The following is a 15,428-nucleotide window of genomic DNA, read 5'->3' as shown; positions in this document are numbered from 1 at the left end:
CCATGGAATGGAGATGTGCAAATGTGACCCCAATTCACAAGGGAGGATCAAAGGCTGACACAAGTAATTATAGACCTGTGAGTTTAACTTCTGTTCCCAGAAAATTAATGGAGGCACTGGTTAAAGAAGCACTGCGGGATCATCTAGACAAGACTTCAGTTATAGCTCGGACACAGCATGGTTTTGTTAAGGGGAAGTCTTGCCTGACCAATTTGATTGGATACTATGATGCAGTCGCAAAAGAGCTGGATGCAGGGAATAACTTTGATATTATATACTTGGATCTGAGAAAGGCTTTTGATACTGTTGCACATGGAAGACTGCTGCACAAATTGGAGCAGTGTGGCATTGGAGGCAAATTGCTGCTATGGATAAAGGGGTGGTTGAGGGGGAGAAGACAGAGTGGTAATCAATGGACACTGCTCATCGTGGACTAATGTTATTAGTGAAGTCCCTCAGGGTTTGTTTCTGTATTTATAAATGATATTGATGATGGTATATCAAGCTTAATGTCCAAGTTTGCAGACGATACGAAGGTTGGCAGGGTTGTCAAGGACACTACTGACACTATGCTGCTGCAACAGGATCTGGAAAGGTTGAGCAGATGGGCTGAGAGGTGGGAAATGAAGTTTAACATTGACAAATGTAATGTACTACATATGGGAAACAGCACCCCTAGAGCGAGAGAAAAACTACCCCGAGAGAGAGAGAGAGATATAAAAGGGAATCGCCAAGGAAGAGAAGAATGATGTCCAGCTCAGGACCGTGATTGTGCCAAGCCCATACTCACCAGATGTGAGCCCCATTGTTTGATTTTTCAGCCATAATTTCTGAATTAAATAAACTTTCGTAGCAATAAGTCAATTACTGACATTTCAAGTACTTTTTTCCAGTTCTGGCTGGAAAATGCCAGTAGACAAAGAAAATTCTCTTATAAACTAGGTATATCTTAATTCCGTCATTAACATTATGTTTCCCATACAAAATAACTTATATTAAGCAGTTTTAAGTATAATCTATTCAAAATTTTAGGGCTTTTGAGATGTACTTTAATTAGTGGGTTCACTGGCACTGCAGCAATCACGCTGAGCATAAACACTTTCAAAAGAGCAAAAATAGAGAAATATAATCACAAAAACTATTCTTACCTGACTTAATTTACTTACCTTCATTTGTGATAATCTTCAAACCTGAAAAATCCATGTTGTAATGCTTGAATAAGTGTCACCTCCGTAGCCAGGTGGGAAGGAGCAGCAGTGCGTAGCACATGCTATGTATTGATTAAACTGGGATTCGAGCCTGTCACCACCAAATACGAAGGATGCAGAAAGGTCTGGGAATGACCACCGCATATCCCCGGAGCAATATGGCATTAGTTGTTAATGCTCCTAAAAACCAAATAACAAACAAACAAGCTTGAATAAATCGAAGATCATGCAAAGATGTCATGAATTGCCGTCCGCCATTTACATCAAGTGGTGCTTCATGCAGGTGCGACCGCAGCGCCTTGTTTATTCATTCAACTGCCATTTTCTGGGATAACCTTCCTTCGTATATATTTCCTGAAAATTACAATCTACAGAAGTTCTAAAGAAAGTCTAATATTAACAAATATCTTCTTTTGTCTTGTCAACCTCCAACCCATGCACGATAGTAAGTACTATAGGTTCTAATACCTCGTTTGAGGTTTTCATAAAAATAAAAAAGGGGGGAAAAATGAAAAACACTATCCATAGCCAAGTGATAAACTTTGGAGTGCAATAGTACATGTATATGAGCTGAATTTGAGCCCCCTTTGCCCATAAATATGATTTATACTAATATTCTTAGCCAATTAATTGATTATAATGTTATCTGATCTGTATGAACATGCCAGAGTCTGAGAATATGAAATTCAATGTAATGTTTCTTACCAAGATGCTAAGAGACTTCCACTTAGTGTTGTTGGAAGTGGGTAGTTTTGAAATTTAAAGAATGTTTGGACAAATGATTAGCTGGATTTTTTTATTATTATTTAACCCTGGTGATGCTCTGTATTGCTTTCTTACATCATTTGCCGGTACTAATACTAAACAAAGTGTTCTACCAAATAATACCAACAATGTAATGTATCTAAATTACTTATTAATATCAATCACAGAAATGCAATCTGGCTTAACTATCGTTCCAGATGAATATTTTTTTTAGCCTTATTTGAAGAAATTTCTTTAAAAATGAATTTTTAACAATTGCTTATAAAATATTTTTTCCCCAATGTAAAGGCTTGACTCCTATTACATTCAGAGAAAAAAAATCAATACTCATGCAAGTTGCATGTTTTCAAAATTATTTCTAAAAGCAAAATAAGAAGAGAATAAACTACTCCTGACACCAGTAACAATCATTCAAAAGCTCCTGGCATTGCTGCTCCAACAAAAACAAACAAACAAACTGTATGAGTGTATGATTGATATTCTCCATGTGAAACCTAAGCAGTCCCATGCCATGTAAAAACAGTTTAGAAATGCACATTAATAAATAAAAAATAACAGACTACTACTATAAAAACTAAAAGGAAAAAATCTTCTGGAAAACCTAAAAATCTATGAAAGGTTGGCAGATTTATACCTTAAGCAACATGAGCTATTTTGAGTGTGCTGTGTTTCCCAATTCTTATTGTTGTAGTAAATGAATAAGTTATTTATAGCACACTCAAAATAGCTGATGCAATTTTACAAAATGTGAAATTTTCTTTTCCCCAAAATGTACAGTAATGTAACATGGAATGGAGTTTATTTTTTGCACAGATTATTTAGTGAACTGTAGTGGCTGTATATTGCTAGTTCTTAATATTATATTTTAAATAATTAGTGAGGTACAGAATTGCAAAATGATTCTATTTATTTATTATTTTTATTATTATTATTATTTTATTATTATTATTTTTTTTTTTTCAGTTATTTTTCTCCTTCCTTAATTGCTTATTATATTTGCACAATAGAACTTGTACACACAGTAGAAGTTTTTTAGAGACAAGCAGTATATTAGTCCAACACAGCTAGTGGCAGTACTATAACATAGTTACAAATGGTTCACCTTTGTGGAGCGAGAGAAGCATGCTATATTGAGAGACCTATATTTAATGCCTATAAAAATTTTTCTGGAATTGTCTGTTATTGCACTTTTATATTATGTTCTCTTATTTGTATTCCAATTTGAATTCTTGTAATTCTGAATAACCGGCCTTATTTTTTATTTTATTTTTCAGATAAATTATGCTGATATGTTGAAAAGAGTAGAACCTCTACGTAATGAGTTAAAAAGCTTAGAAGCCGAGGCAGATGAAAACAAACAAAAAGCTGAAGAAATCAATCAAATCATTAATCAGTTGGAAAAGAGCATTGCTTCTTATAAAGAAGAATATGCTAACTTGGTTAGTCAAGCTCAAGCCATAAAAGCTGATCTTGCATCTGTTCAGGCAAAGGTATTGAAACACAAGTAAATTGCTAGTTCTTAATATTATATTTTAAATAATTAGTGACTTACAGAATTGCAAAATGATTCCATTTATTTATTATTTTTTATTTTTTTCAGTTATTTTTCTCCTTCCGTAATAATTTTAAAATTGATATTGAAATGATGCTATTAAGGAGGATCAATTTGTGATGATGTGTCTTCAGCAAAATAGAAAGGTAGCTGTGAAAAATATTCCTAGTAACATGATTTTCACATTTCAGAAATGCGGACAAATTAAACCTAGCTGTAGTGGCGAGGTGCTTCACAAGTGCCCCTTGAAAATAACATCCCCATGTTAATCAATAATTAAAAATAAAATTTTTTTCTACCTTCCTAAATACAGTCACACTTTTACTGCAGTAATTTCTGAAGCAATTTTCTTGTGGATTTCATATAGAAATTCACTGTGAGACTGTTAGGTGCCCCACTACTATTTTCGATTTTGTTCGCCAGACAAGCACTGATGCTGTCTTTGTTTTAAGTTTCAGGTTACTTGGCTCTCTCACGATCCTTTTGCACTGTTGGCATCATTGATCAGATGGATCACCTCTCTGGCTCCATTGTGTTTTCTTCGCCAGGGGCCACTGGCTGCTTTCCATGAACCTTTGCACAACCATGTGACTCTCTGCTGTGTGCCCTGATATTTTTTCTGATGGCTGCTTCCCATAATCCTTTGTGAAGGCTGGACTCCATTATTTTATTATTGTTTTTTTTTTTTTTTTTTAATTTTTTAAATTAATTATTTTTATTTTAAAGTGTTTTTTATAAAAATAGTTCATTTGGTGAATTGGAACTGAGATCTATGAGCATTATAGGTAGGTATCCTAAGCGGGATTATTATGTGAAATTATAAAGTTTCGAATTAATTTCAATGAAATGAATTTTTAAATTCTAAAGAGAAATTGAAAGTTAAAATGAAATTTCCCGACTGTGGCCAAAGTTTAAAAATAAATGTTCGTGTCCAAAAATTATAAGGTAGATGTTGTAATTATGTTATTATTATTATTGTTAAAATTCAAAAATTAAAGAGACAATATTAATGTGCACAGATCTTCAGTAATAATTAAGTTCTCAATTCAGATAACATACCATTATGAGGACAGTCCATTCTTTTTTTGGTGCCTCCGTAGCTAGGTGGACAGAAGCAGCAGTGCATAGTACACTCTTCTTGATTAGACCGGGAATCGAGCCTGTGACCACCAAATATGGAGGATGCGGAAAGGACTGGGAATGACCACTGCATATCCCTGGAGCAATATGGCCTTAGTTGCTAATGCTCCTAAAAACCAAATAACAACCACAACATTCTTCTTTGTCATTTGACGTATGAAGTCTTCAAGTATTCAAGAAAGTGTCATCACTTGTTTGCAGTATGGAAAAATTTTTGAATTCCACCACATTGCACCGAAGTAATTGTGAAGTCATTAAAGATGGACATCTCCTCTAGTAAAACCTATGACCGTTTTTCAATGGATACTTTCTCTCTCCTAATTCTCTAATGGAACACTTACAGTTGCGTCCTGTTAGAGAATTTGGGAATACCCCCTAATCTGTTCACTGTTCATCATTGAGACTTCTCGGTATGTGGGACAGGTGTCAGATAAGTTTTGTGAGTACCACCAAGTTCTAGAATGGTAAGAGAGCTAATTCCTTTTTCTCTCTCTTAATTCTTGTTTAGCAGAAACAGCACTAATTGCCTCAATTTCCTGAAGGCCGGAGTGCAGACAATGCGTAACCTTAAATCTCTCCTAATCCGTTCGTTATATGAAAACTTTCTTTGCTCAATGGAAACTATTTTAAATGTTTTTAAATTCCCCTTTACCAAGGGGATTCAAAAAATTCACTAAATAGAAAAATTAGCTATAAAGGAGTTCGTTAAACGTAGGGTTATCAGACGTTCTCACGGATTTTACACTTACGTCCTAGATTTTTGTAATTTAAAAAAATCTTCTCATCATAAAATGAATTTTAATTATATATTCTTGGGTTGAAGTGTGCGTGTGAAGATTCGGCTATAGTTGTGGATTTTGGTGCTCCTAATTATTGAATGTTTTATCGTATTTGAAGTGTAATTCAGTAAGTGCCACAGTAACATCTATGCGGTTACATATCTGTGGATGCTAATATCTTTCAGTTTTGCATCTTCTATGGCTTATAGTTTGCTTTATGTTTTGCTCAGTTGCTCTTTTGTGTGGTGATAGCCATTTTCCAATACATCACGGCTCGTCATTTCTGCCTTTCCATCTTTGGGACTGCTGCTGTCAAGGTCAGTAGGGCTATAATCCTCCCCCAGGGTAAAGTTTTAAAGTAAGTACTGTACACAGATTCCTTCAGTATTATTTATGCTTAAGTCTATCACTGGACACCTAAGTGGTCTCACTCTGCTGTGGGCATGAGTTCAAATACCAGGAAGAGGAGTCTTTTATAAACTTTTCTTCCACTTATTTTGTCTCTCAATAATATCTTAGAACCATCTTGTGTTTCTTTTTGCCAGTATAATGGATAGATAACTTCCACAGTTTGAAGGTTTTCTACCTTCAGCTGTATCTATAGCTGACTGTCAATGAAAAGACTATATTCAGGACGTGTCCTATCAATATAATCGTATATCTAAGATGAGAAAAAATATCATTAGCTTTCTAGCCTGTGAAGTTAAAAAGGTCACCAAAATTTCTGGAAATCTTATCATGGAAAAGTGGTCGAACTTAGAGACAATTGCCATTGCTCTACTAATTAAAAATGAAAGGCTCAGATTTATCAATGAAGAATTAAATGTCAAAGTGAAGTTCCTCGAAAGAGTAGTAGACACATTTTTTCATGCCATTCTCACCCAATCAGATCATTCTCCAGTGTCAGCTCGGGAAATCCCCGTCAAGAGTGACGCTATTTATGTGCAGTCTAACTCAAAGCCCTACTGCAGTCAAAACCTTTGCAGATTGTGGGTTGCAAATGAATAAGAAAACTAAAACAACTAATAATTTTATCATTATCAGAGCCCTTGAGAATAGTGAATTCAAGACAAGCACCTAGGTCAAAAACTTAGTCACTAAAACCTTAAACACTGAACTTGATGTAAAAGTCAAGTCCCTTAGATTAGTTCCAAACTGAGGCATCATTCTGGAAGCAGCAACAAAGTCAGATATTGAGTGTATTTCTGCTTTAGAAACCTTTACCACTGCTGGTATCTCTGCAGGAGCTCCTCAGAAAGTTAATCCTTCCATGGTAATTTATGACATCCCTAAAGACCTTTCAAAAGAGGAAATATTAGAAAATCTGTACAATAAAAACTTAGCTCGTTTCAATTTTACACTCAATGAAATCAAACAGGGTACTGCATTCAGATTCACTACAAAATCAAGATCCTCTTCATACATGCACTGGGTTATAAGTTTCTCTCCAAAGATATATAACTGTATTTCATCCTTAGAAAAAATTTTCCTAACCCTGAGCTCCCACAAACATCGTCCATTTACTATACTAACCAAATGCTATCTCTGCCTAGGTTTTGGTCACACTACACAGTATTGTACCAACAATTCCCCTTCCTGTGGCTACTGTGCACATGGTGGTCATGTTTTTGCCGAGTGTCCATTTAAAGAAGAACCTGCTTGCTGTGTAAACTGCAAACGTAAAAAGCGAGAGTATTATCACTCTGTTAAAGATTCAACCTGCCCGGAATACCTACGAGCACTTGAGACAGCACATATGAGACCCACTAATGAATAGCGCCTCTATAGCCAGGTGGGAAGGAGCAGCAGTGCGTAGCACACGCTTCTTAATTAGACCGGGGTTCGAGCCCATCACCACCAAATACGGAGGATGCGGAAAGGTCAGTGAATGACCACCGCATATTCCCGGAGCAATATGGCCTTAGTTGCTAATGCTCCTAAAAACCAAATAACAACAACTAATGAATAATGCCCGTTCCAATCCTGTATATAATGTAAATAACTTTTCTCAGGAGCCTTGTAAATTTCAGATTATGCGAATTAGTGGCCATCACTGCAGGGTGCTTGCCGATGAGATTAGTGTCTGCGGAGAAAATCATATTGATTTATATCGATACAGGAACCATACTATGGAAAGGTGCACTTCAAAAATAAAGGGATTTTCCCTCTCCACCAAAGTAATTAAACCAGTACAACAAAACCCTAAAAAACTTGCATAGTTATTTTAAATGGAAATATAGATATAACTGTTATCAATGGACTCTGCAATCAGCTAGCAACTTGTGTTTTAGTTATCTATCAAACCCTAACTTTTTACCTTCTGTTTATATATTGCCCTCTCTCTCTCTGAGGATTTTAATAATTCCCTGAATTACCTGGAATCTGTATTAAACTTCTTGGGACCTAAAAATACCATAATCACATCCGATGTAAATGCTAAATCTATAGTATGTGGTTTAGTACTAGATCCAACACAAGAGGCCAACTTCTGGAAGAGTTCATAATTAATCATAACTTATCTATTGTTAATAGACCGCAACAATTTACTACGTTTTCAGGTTATATGAATATCCTACACTTATGAATATAAGTGTAGGATATTCATATAATTATGAATATCCTACACTCACATAAATTACTGTCATCCATTCAATATGGTTTTACAGCAGGCAGGTCCTGTGAGGATGCCCTGGTTGAATTTACCTCTCATATTGAAAATTCAACATCTAAATACACTCTTGGTATTTTTGTTGACTTTGAGGGCACTTTTGATTTCCTCTGGTGGCAAGGCACTCTCGAATGTCTCCACACCAGCCACTATCCTCAACAACTTTAACTTCTGAACAGAAAATAATTTCAACAACCGGTACGGTATGTGCTCGTAAAATCAAAATTCTGTCAGGTCTCCAGGTAGGTGTATCAAGGGTGTACCCAGGGGTCTATCTTTGGGCCCCTTCATCTGGAACACTGTCCTTCAGGAGTGAATTTCCAGATCTTTCGACAATACCAAAATAATTGCCTATCCCAATGATGTAACCATTTTGATCAGTGGTCACTCTCGGGCATCTGTCGAAATCTCTGCTAACACTATTCTTGCAAATCTTTATGGTTGGACTCTATACAACAAACTATCCATCAGTGCTTCAAAGACTAAAATGATGATTTTTGGCTCCAAATTAAATATTTAACTCCCACCACAAGTCAAAGTTAACAATGTTCAACTCCCAATTGTCACAGAAACCGGATATTTATGTGTGATTGTGGACTGTAGACTAAATTTTTTTTCTCACACCTTAATCATGTAACTGCCAATATTAGAAATTTTACTGGTGCCATTGTTGAAGGTCTCTGGAACTGACTGGAGTCTCTTGCGTCGGACCATGCATTTTTATTACAACGCCGTCTTCTTCCCTACAGCAACTTATGCCGCTAGTGCATGGTTCCACAGGGCAAAATTAGTTAAATTCCAAGCAAAACTAGCTAGTTTACAGAGAGCTATGCTCCTTAGTATGCTAAAAGTATGCAGAACCATATCTACACTTGCGTTACAAGTTATTGCTAGCACATTGACCTTGGGCCTACACCTAATGTACAGAGGCCTCTGCTTTCGCATTAAGAGATGGATTCCAATTGAATTTTTGAATTTCACCATAGATCTTCAAACAGACGTTAAGCCTGAAAGAGCTGGTGTTGGAACATACTTTTAAATACGTGGCAAAGACATTATTGGGATGCCACATCTCTGGATACTGTCACTAAAGAATTTTTTCCAGACGTTACCGTCATGTCGAGAAAGAAAATTAAAACCTGGTTCTTTATCGATCTGCGCATTTATTTATTAACAGGACATAGATCACTAATTGGTAAATTATACAAATTTAGGTTATTCCAAACTGATCTCTGTGCTTGAAGAATTGAAAATTGGAAACATGTCCTCTATGAGTATCAACTGTACAACAACATAAGAGATGATTTATCTAAGTCAGTTGAAAATTTCTCTCCTGGTCAAGAGTTCTCTCTTAGTTCAAAACATTAATGCTTTTCATGATCTCCAACTGTTTGCCTATGATGTCTTTGCTAGAAGACTATCTCTAACTTCTGACTTAAATAGTGCATCTTCTGTTCCTGTGGACACTTCAACTACAGCTTTAACAACAACTACGGCTTAAATCGACCACTGCTGTATCTACTTCATCAAAAATTAGTACATCACCTGAAACAGTGTAAACTCAGGCTGCAACAACACTACACTTGGAATGAGTTCTTCTGTACCACCCTTTCTATCTTCTGAGGAGGGTCAATCTCCTACCATAAAATACACTGTCAAGATAGACACTCAGCTTGGCTCCATGGCTACAGAAAAAAAAATTTATGTATCTATATAGACTTGGTGATCTGTTTAGTGTGCAAACTATCCTGTGGTTTTTACTCACATGATGTTCCCCTCTCTTGTATATATTTACACATACGACTGTATATACTTAGTCTTGTATATGTATTATATGTGATATACATGTGTGTTTTGTTCAATAATGGTTTTCATAGTACATCTTCAAATTCTGAGAACTTTTATGAGATGTAAGCCGGTGGAACATGCCTTGTTCCACGGGTACAAGGTCAATATTTATATAGCTGTCTGTTAAGAGTTTAGTGTGGAAATTACACTGAGGCAAACTAATCTTATAATGCTCTTCTGGGATGATATCTTGTTAACATTGATGATAATTGGCCCTCTTGCCATTTGTTATCTTGCATTGGTGTATGTACACATGATTTAGGTATGTGAACTGTAAATTTATATGGTCCTAGAATCTTGGGGCACTACCATTACGTAGTACAGTCAGTCCTCGTATAACATGTGTTTACACTACACGAATTTGATCATACAAGATTTATAAATAGGGGAACGATATCGTACATAACACGAATCGAATTCTCTTATGCACAATTCACCTTTGTGTTTACAAGAAATGGCAGTCGAACGCGGATCACCCCAACTGAATGCAGCACGATAGCAGTGAAGAGAAGACTAATTAGTGTAAACAATAATAAAAAATAATAAAAGATTCTGAAAATGTATTTATATTTTTTATATCAAAGAAGCAGATACACATTTCACCATAATAACGTAAAAACCCACACAATTGCAGCTATCGGTATTATCGAAAATACAATTAGATCGAGTTTGCTACCAGTTTATTCAGATTCCACTAGCAGAAACACAACTGGAAGTTGTTTTTATTGTTTTATGGTAGTAACTGCCAGAAATGTGAGCTAGTGAGGTGTTAATAGTGTGTCTGCCTTTATGGCAGAGACACACTATTGTGTTGTTTATTCAGTTGCTACACGGGTGCAGCTTTGTTTGTGTTTCAAGCATGCCTCCTCATTTTGTAAATGTACTTTATTCCCTGAAAATGAGTAAAATACTTAAAAGGTATGAAAAGGAAGTGTCCTGGTGAAGACACTACAGGTTCAGAGAGAAAAAAGAAAGCAATATTGATACACAGAGGAGGACTGTATCAAAAATTCTTACCCGGGAAAATGTGTAGCGGCCTCATACTAGCGTTTATGGCCAAAATCACACTTCTGGCCTCCGGCCCATTGGGGTTACCTCAGTAAGGCTTATGGCCACTCCACCTCTGTTAGAGAAAAAATATGGAATTGTGAAACACTTTGAGCGAAATGAAAGAATATGTATATTGCATGTGTTACAGACCTAAATGATGCAATGCAGAGAAAATCAAAACAACTTTCAAAGCAGGAACAACTCAAAGTGTAATAAAATCCATTAGATCAAAACAAAAGAATTGGAAGAGATGGAATGGCAGTCATCTGTGTGGTTAGAAAATCAAACAAAGAACAAGTTTGCTTATGATAGAACCAAAAGAATTAGCAATATTTTGTTACGTTACAGTTGTAAAAAAATACGTAAGTATTTTATTATGATTATTTATTGTTTTGTAATGATTTAGTTACAAATGTGTGTTCAATCTTGGGTGGACAGCACCTAACCCTATTTTTCCCATTGGGCCTGTTATTTGGCACGATTTTGCATTGCACGAGGGTTCCTAGGAACACAACTATCATACTATAAGAGGACTGACTGTATTACCTTTTGTGCTCATTGTCTATGTCTAGACAAAATAGCTTGTTGCTTATAAGTTTGTTTACACTAATTAGTCAAATGTTCTTGCTTAGTTACTATGTATGTTCTATGTTTGCTCTGTATCTGTAGAGTGAAATGAGGCAGAGATGAACTAACGTTCCAGGCGTGCCACCGAAACAATATATACATACATACATTATATGTTCTGTGCATTGTGCCTTTGATCAATACAACAGTATAAATAAAAAATGTGCTGGTTGCATTAAGGGGACTGTATTATCTCAAAATTACACAAATCAGATTATGACTTTCATCATCAGCCATTTTCAATCCACTGCAGGATGAAGGCCTCTCCAGCAACTTTTCACTTCCTTCTGTTTTGAGCACTGGCCATCCATTTACTACCCACAAACTCATGAATTTCATCTATCCATCTCCGCCTTTGTCTTCCAGGTTTTCTTCTAGCTCCTCTTGGGTACGTACCATTCTGTTATTTTCTTAGTCCATCTGTCATCATGTCTCCGAGCTATGTGTCCTGCCCAAGACCATTTTAGTTCTTTAGTTTTGATAAGAATGTTCTTTACTTGGGTTTGCTGCCTAATCCATGTGTTTTTCTTCTTATCTAACAGTCCGATTCCCAATATAATTCGTTCCATTCTTCGCTGTGTAGTTCTCAGCTTCACTTCCATTCTTTTGGTGAGTGCCCAAGTTTCACTTCCATAAGTCATGGTGGGGAGTATACATTGGTTCATTTTTTTTACATTTCAGACAAACTGGGATATTGCTCTTCAGTATGTGACTATATTTCCTGAATGCTATCCATCCAAAATTTATTCTTCTCTTGACTTCCAGCCATTTATCATTATTACAGCTAATAACTTGTCCCAGATAAGTATATGACTCCACCTTTTCAATTACTGTTCCTTCAATCATTATTTCCCTTTCTGTGGCATACTTGTTCATCATTACTTTTGTTTTAGCCATATTCATCTTTAGTCCCAAATCCTTACTAACTGTGCACAACTGATTAAGATTTTCCTCTAATTCTTTGGGATCATGGCTTATTACCACAATGTCATCTGCAAATCGTAAATGGTTTAGGTACTCTCCCTTCACATTGACTCCTTTCTGCAACCAGTCTAATCTTCTGAAAGCTTCCTCAAGGGCAGCAGCAAACAGCTTCGGAGATATTGTGTCTCCTTGTCGAACTCCTTTCTCAATTTTAAATTTCCTACTGTCTTTGTCTAGTCTAATAAAGGAGGTAGCATTCTCATATATTTTCTTCAAAATCATAATATATAGGGTATCTATGCCTTGTCTTTCCAGTACCCAAAACATTGCCTTATGCTGTATGGAGTCAAATGCCTTTTCATAATCCACAAATGCCATGCATAATGGTGTTTTATATTCATTTGCTTTCTCCATTAGCTGTGATATTACGTGAAGGTGATCCTTAGTTGAGAATCCTGTCCTAAAGCCAGCTTGCTCTTTCAGTTGATTCTCATCAAGTATTCTTTCTAATCTGTTAGTAATGACCCTTGTGAACAACTTGTAGATGTGGGATAACAAGCTAATTGGTCTATAATTTCCAATTTCTGATTTATCTCCTTTCTTATGCAGCAAAACGATGATTGCATTATTCCACTGCTTAGGCATCACACCTTTTCTAATGCACTTTGTGAAGAGCCTTGCCAGTTTTTGTGTTATGTCTCTTCCTCCCAATTTTAACAACTCTACAATAACTTCATCTTCCCACGGGGCTTTCTAATTCTTCATTTTCTTCAATGCATGTTCTACTTCATCAGGAAGAATATAGGGTATGTCGTATGTGTTTTGCTGCTTTTCAATCCATCTTCCCCACTGCTGGCATCATTCCCCTGCTCCTTGTATAATTCTCTATAGTAGTCTTCTGCTATTTGAATTATGCCTTCTCTGCTGTTTATAAGTACGCCATCACTATTCTTCAGTTTCAGTATCATTTGTCTTTCTGTATTCTTTTCTTCTTCTTCTTTGGTCCTTAGCTGGCAGCTGGGGGAGGCGGTTGGCCACACAACCAGTATGCTGCTGTAGGTGCCGCAGGGTTTCGGCATTACTGCTCATGGCTGCTGATTTAAATCCTTTGTTTTCCGTTAATGCTTGTTCTACTTTTCTTGTGTTAAATCTTCTTATGTCCTCTCTGAGTCTCTTTCTAATGGCTTTGCATAACTCCGTATACTCAATTTTCTGCCTGTCATGTTTTTCTTGCTTTTCATTTGTCGTCTTTGGTTCATCATGACAAGTGTTTCTTGACTATTTTTTTCTTCTTTGGATTTCTTTTTCCCTATAGGTTTCTTGGGCTTTACCACTTTCAGAAAGTTGTAATATTCCTCATTGATATCTTGGTCCTGAGCAGTCTGCAGAAGCTCAAACTTGTTCTTAAGTTCTAGTACTGCTTTTTTTCCTCTTCTGTTATCCTAAAGACCTTTGTATTATTTACTTGAGTCAGTTTTTTCCTTTCCTTTCCTACATCTATATCAAGTGTACATCTTACCATTCTGTGATCACTTCCAACATTTACCTTATTCAGAACGGTAACATCATTCACAATATATCTTCTGTTAGTGAGGATGAAGTCGATTTCATTAGTAGTTAATCCATTTGCACTCTTCCATGTCCACTTTCTGTTCACCCTTTTCTTGAAAAAAGTATTCATTACTGACAGTCCTTGAGATTCTGCAAATTCCACAATTTGCAGACTCAATTTCGGTGTACATTTCTTCAACCTCTTCATCATCATGGCTCGATGTTGGTGCATAAATCATTATAATCTTTAGCTTGTACCTCTTAGAAATCTTGAGTATTAGTCTTGACACCCTTGGTGATGTACTTTTGAATTCCAAAATGTTGTTTTTAAAATCTTTATGGACCAGAAACCCAACGCCACCTTAACTCCTTTCACTCTTTCCATTTGTGTACAGCAGATTTCAACTTGATAAACTTATAAGTGATTCATTTCTTCTTCTTATTTCAGCCAAACTGATGATATTCCAATTCACATTTTCTAATTCCTTTTCCAGCTCTAATATCCTGTGTTCACCGATGAGTGATCTTACGTGAGTGATTATGATTTTACTACCAAGCATCTCTTTCAAACTCAATGGCACTCCAACGAGATGAGGAAACTTCTGACAAAAAAATTGGGAACAGTTTAAAATCTTACAATTCATGGAATTAAAATATGTTCCAGAATGGAATGATATACAGAGTTCTTTGGATCCATTTGTATGAAAAAGGAGTAAAAATTGATGGTAGTAGATTATTTGACCAATTTATGAATTTTAAGGAAGTTGTTTCTGAGAAAAAGATGATAATTGGTAAATTTTATTAGCCCATAGAAATTGGGCTGAATATTTTAATCAATGCAACAGTTATGAGGAATGTTCAGAGATTTTAAAAATTACTTAATATACATTTTTGATTTTTGCCCACAATGTGAAAGTAGAGCATGTATTTTCATTAATTAGCAATTATTATTGTTATTCGGTTTTTTTAGGAGCATTAGCAACTAAGGCCATATTGCTCCGAGGATATGCGGTGGTCATTCCTTGACCTTTTTTATTATCCTCTGTATTTGGTGGGCACCGGCTTGAATCCTGGGCTAATCGAGAAGCATATGTACGCACTGCTGCTCCTGGCTACAGAGGCATCTAATTAGCAATCAGCAGAGCAACATTAGAAATAAAATGGAAACAAATACTGTGAATAGTATTTTTTATGGTTACTTATAATTTGAAAATGAATTGTAAAACATTTTATAATTACTTTGTGATCTAAACTTACTGAAGATTATTGGCACTAGTGATAAAAATCTATTGTAATTTTTAGTAATAAATATCATT

At 35.8% G+C, this 15,428-nt stretch overlaps 1 protein-coding gene across 2 annotated transcripts in view; it reads left to right on the top strand.

Annotated features, from left to right (window-relative positions):
- The window catches only part of Dhc64C (dynein heavy chain, cytoplasmic), a 1,460,071-nt gene that overhangs the window by 1,022,715 nt on the left and 421,928 nt on the right, over window positions 1-15,428 (top strand). For both annotated transcript variants that reach the window (XM_090376486.1, XM_090376487.1), the window contains exon 64: window positions 3,248-3,463. In XM_090376486.1, coding sequence (XP_090232612.1) covers window positions 3,248-3,463 — 216 coding nt within the window. The remainder of the gene's footprint in view (window positions 1-3,247; window positions 3,464-15,428) is intronic.

This window comes from Mastigoproctus giganteus, chromosome 6, assembly GCF_048544385.1.
Source record: "Mastigoproctus giganteus isolate SK-2022 chromosome 6, ASM4854438v1, whole genome shotgun sequence".
Lineage (NCBI taxonomy): Eukaryota > Metazoa > Arthropoda > Arachnida > Uropygi > Thelyphonidae > Mastigoproctus > Mastigoproctus giganteus.
Note: the sequence above shows the minus strand (reverse complement) of the source record. Positions and strands in the feature narration are given on the sequence as shown.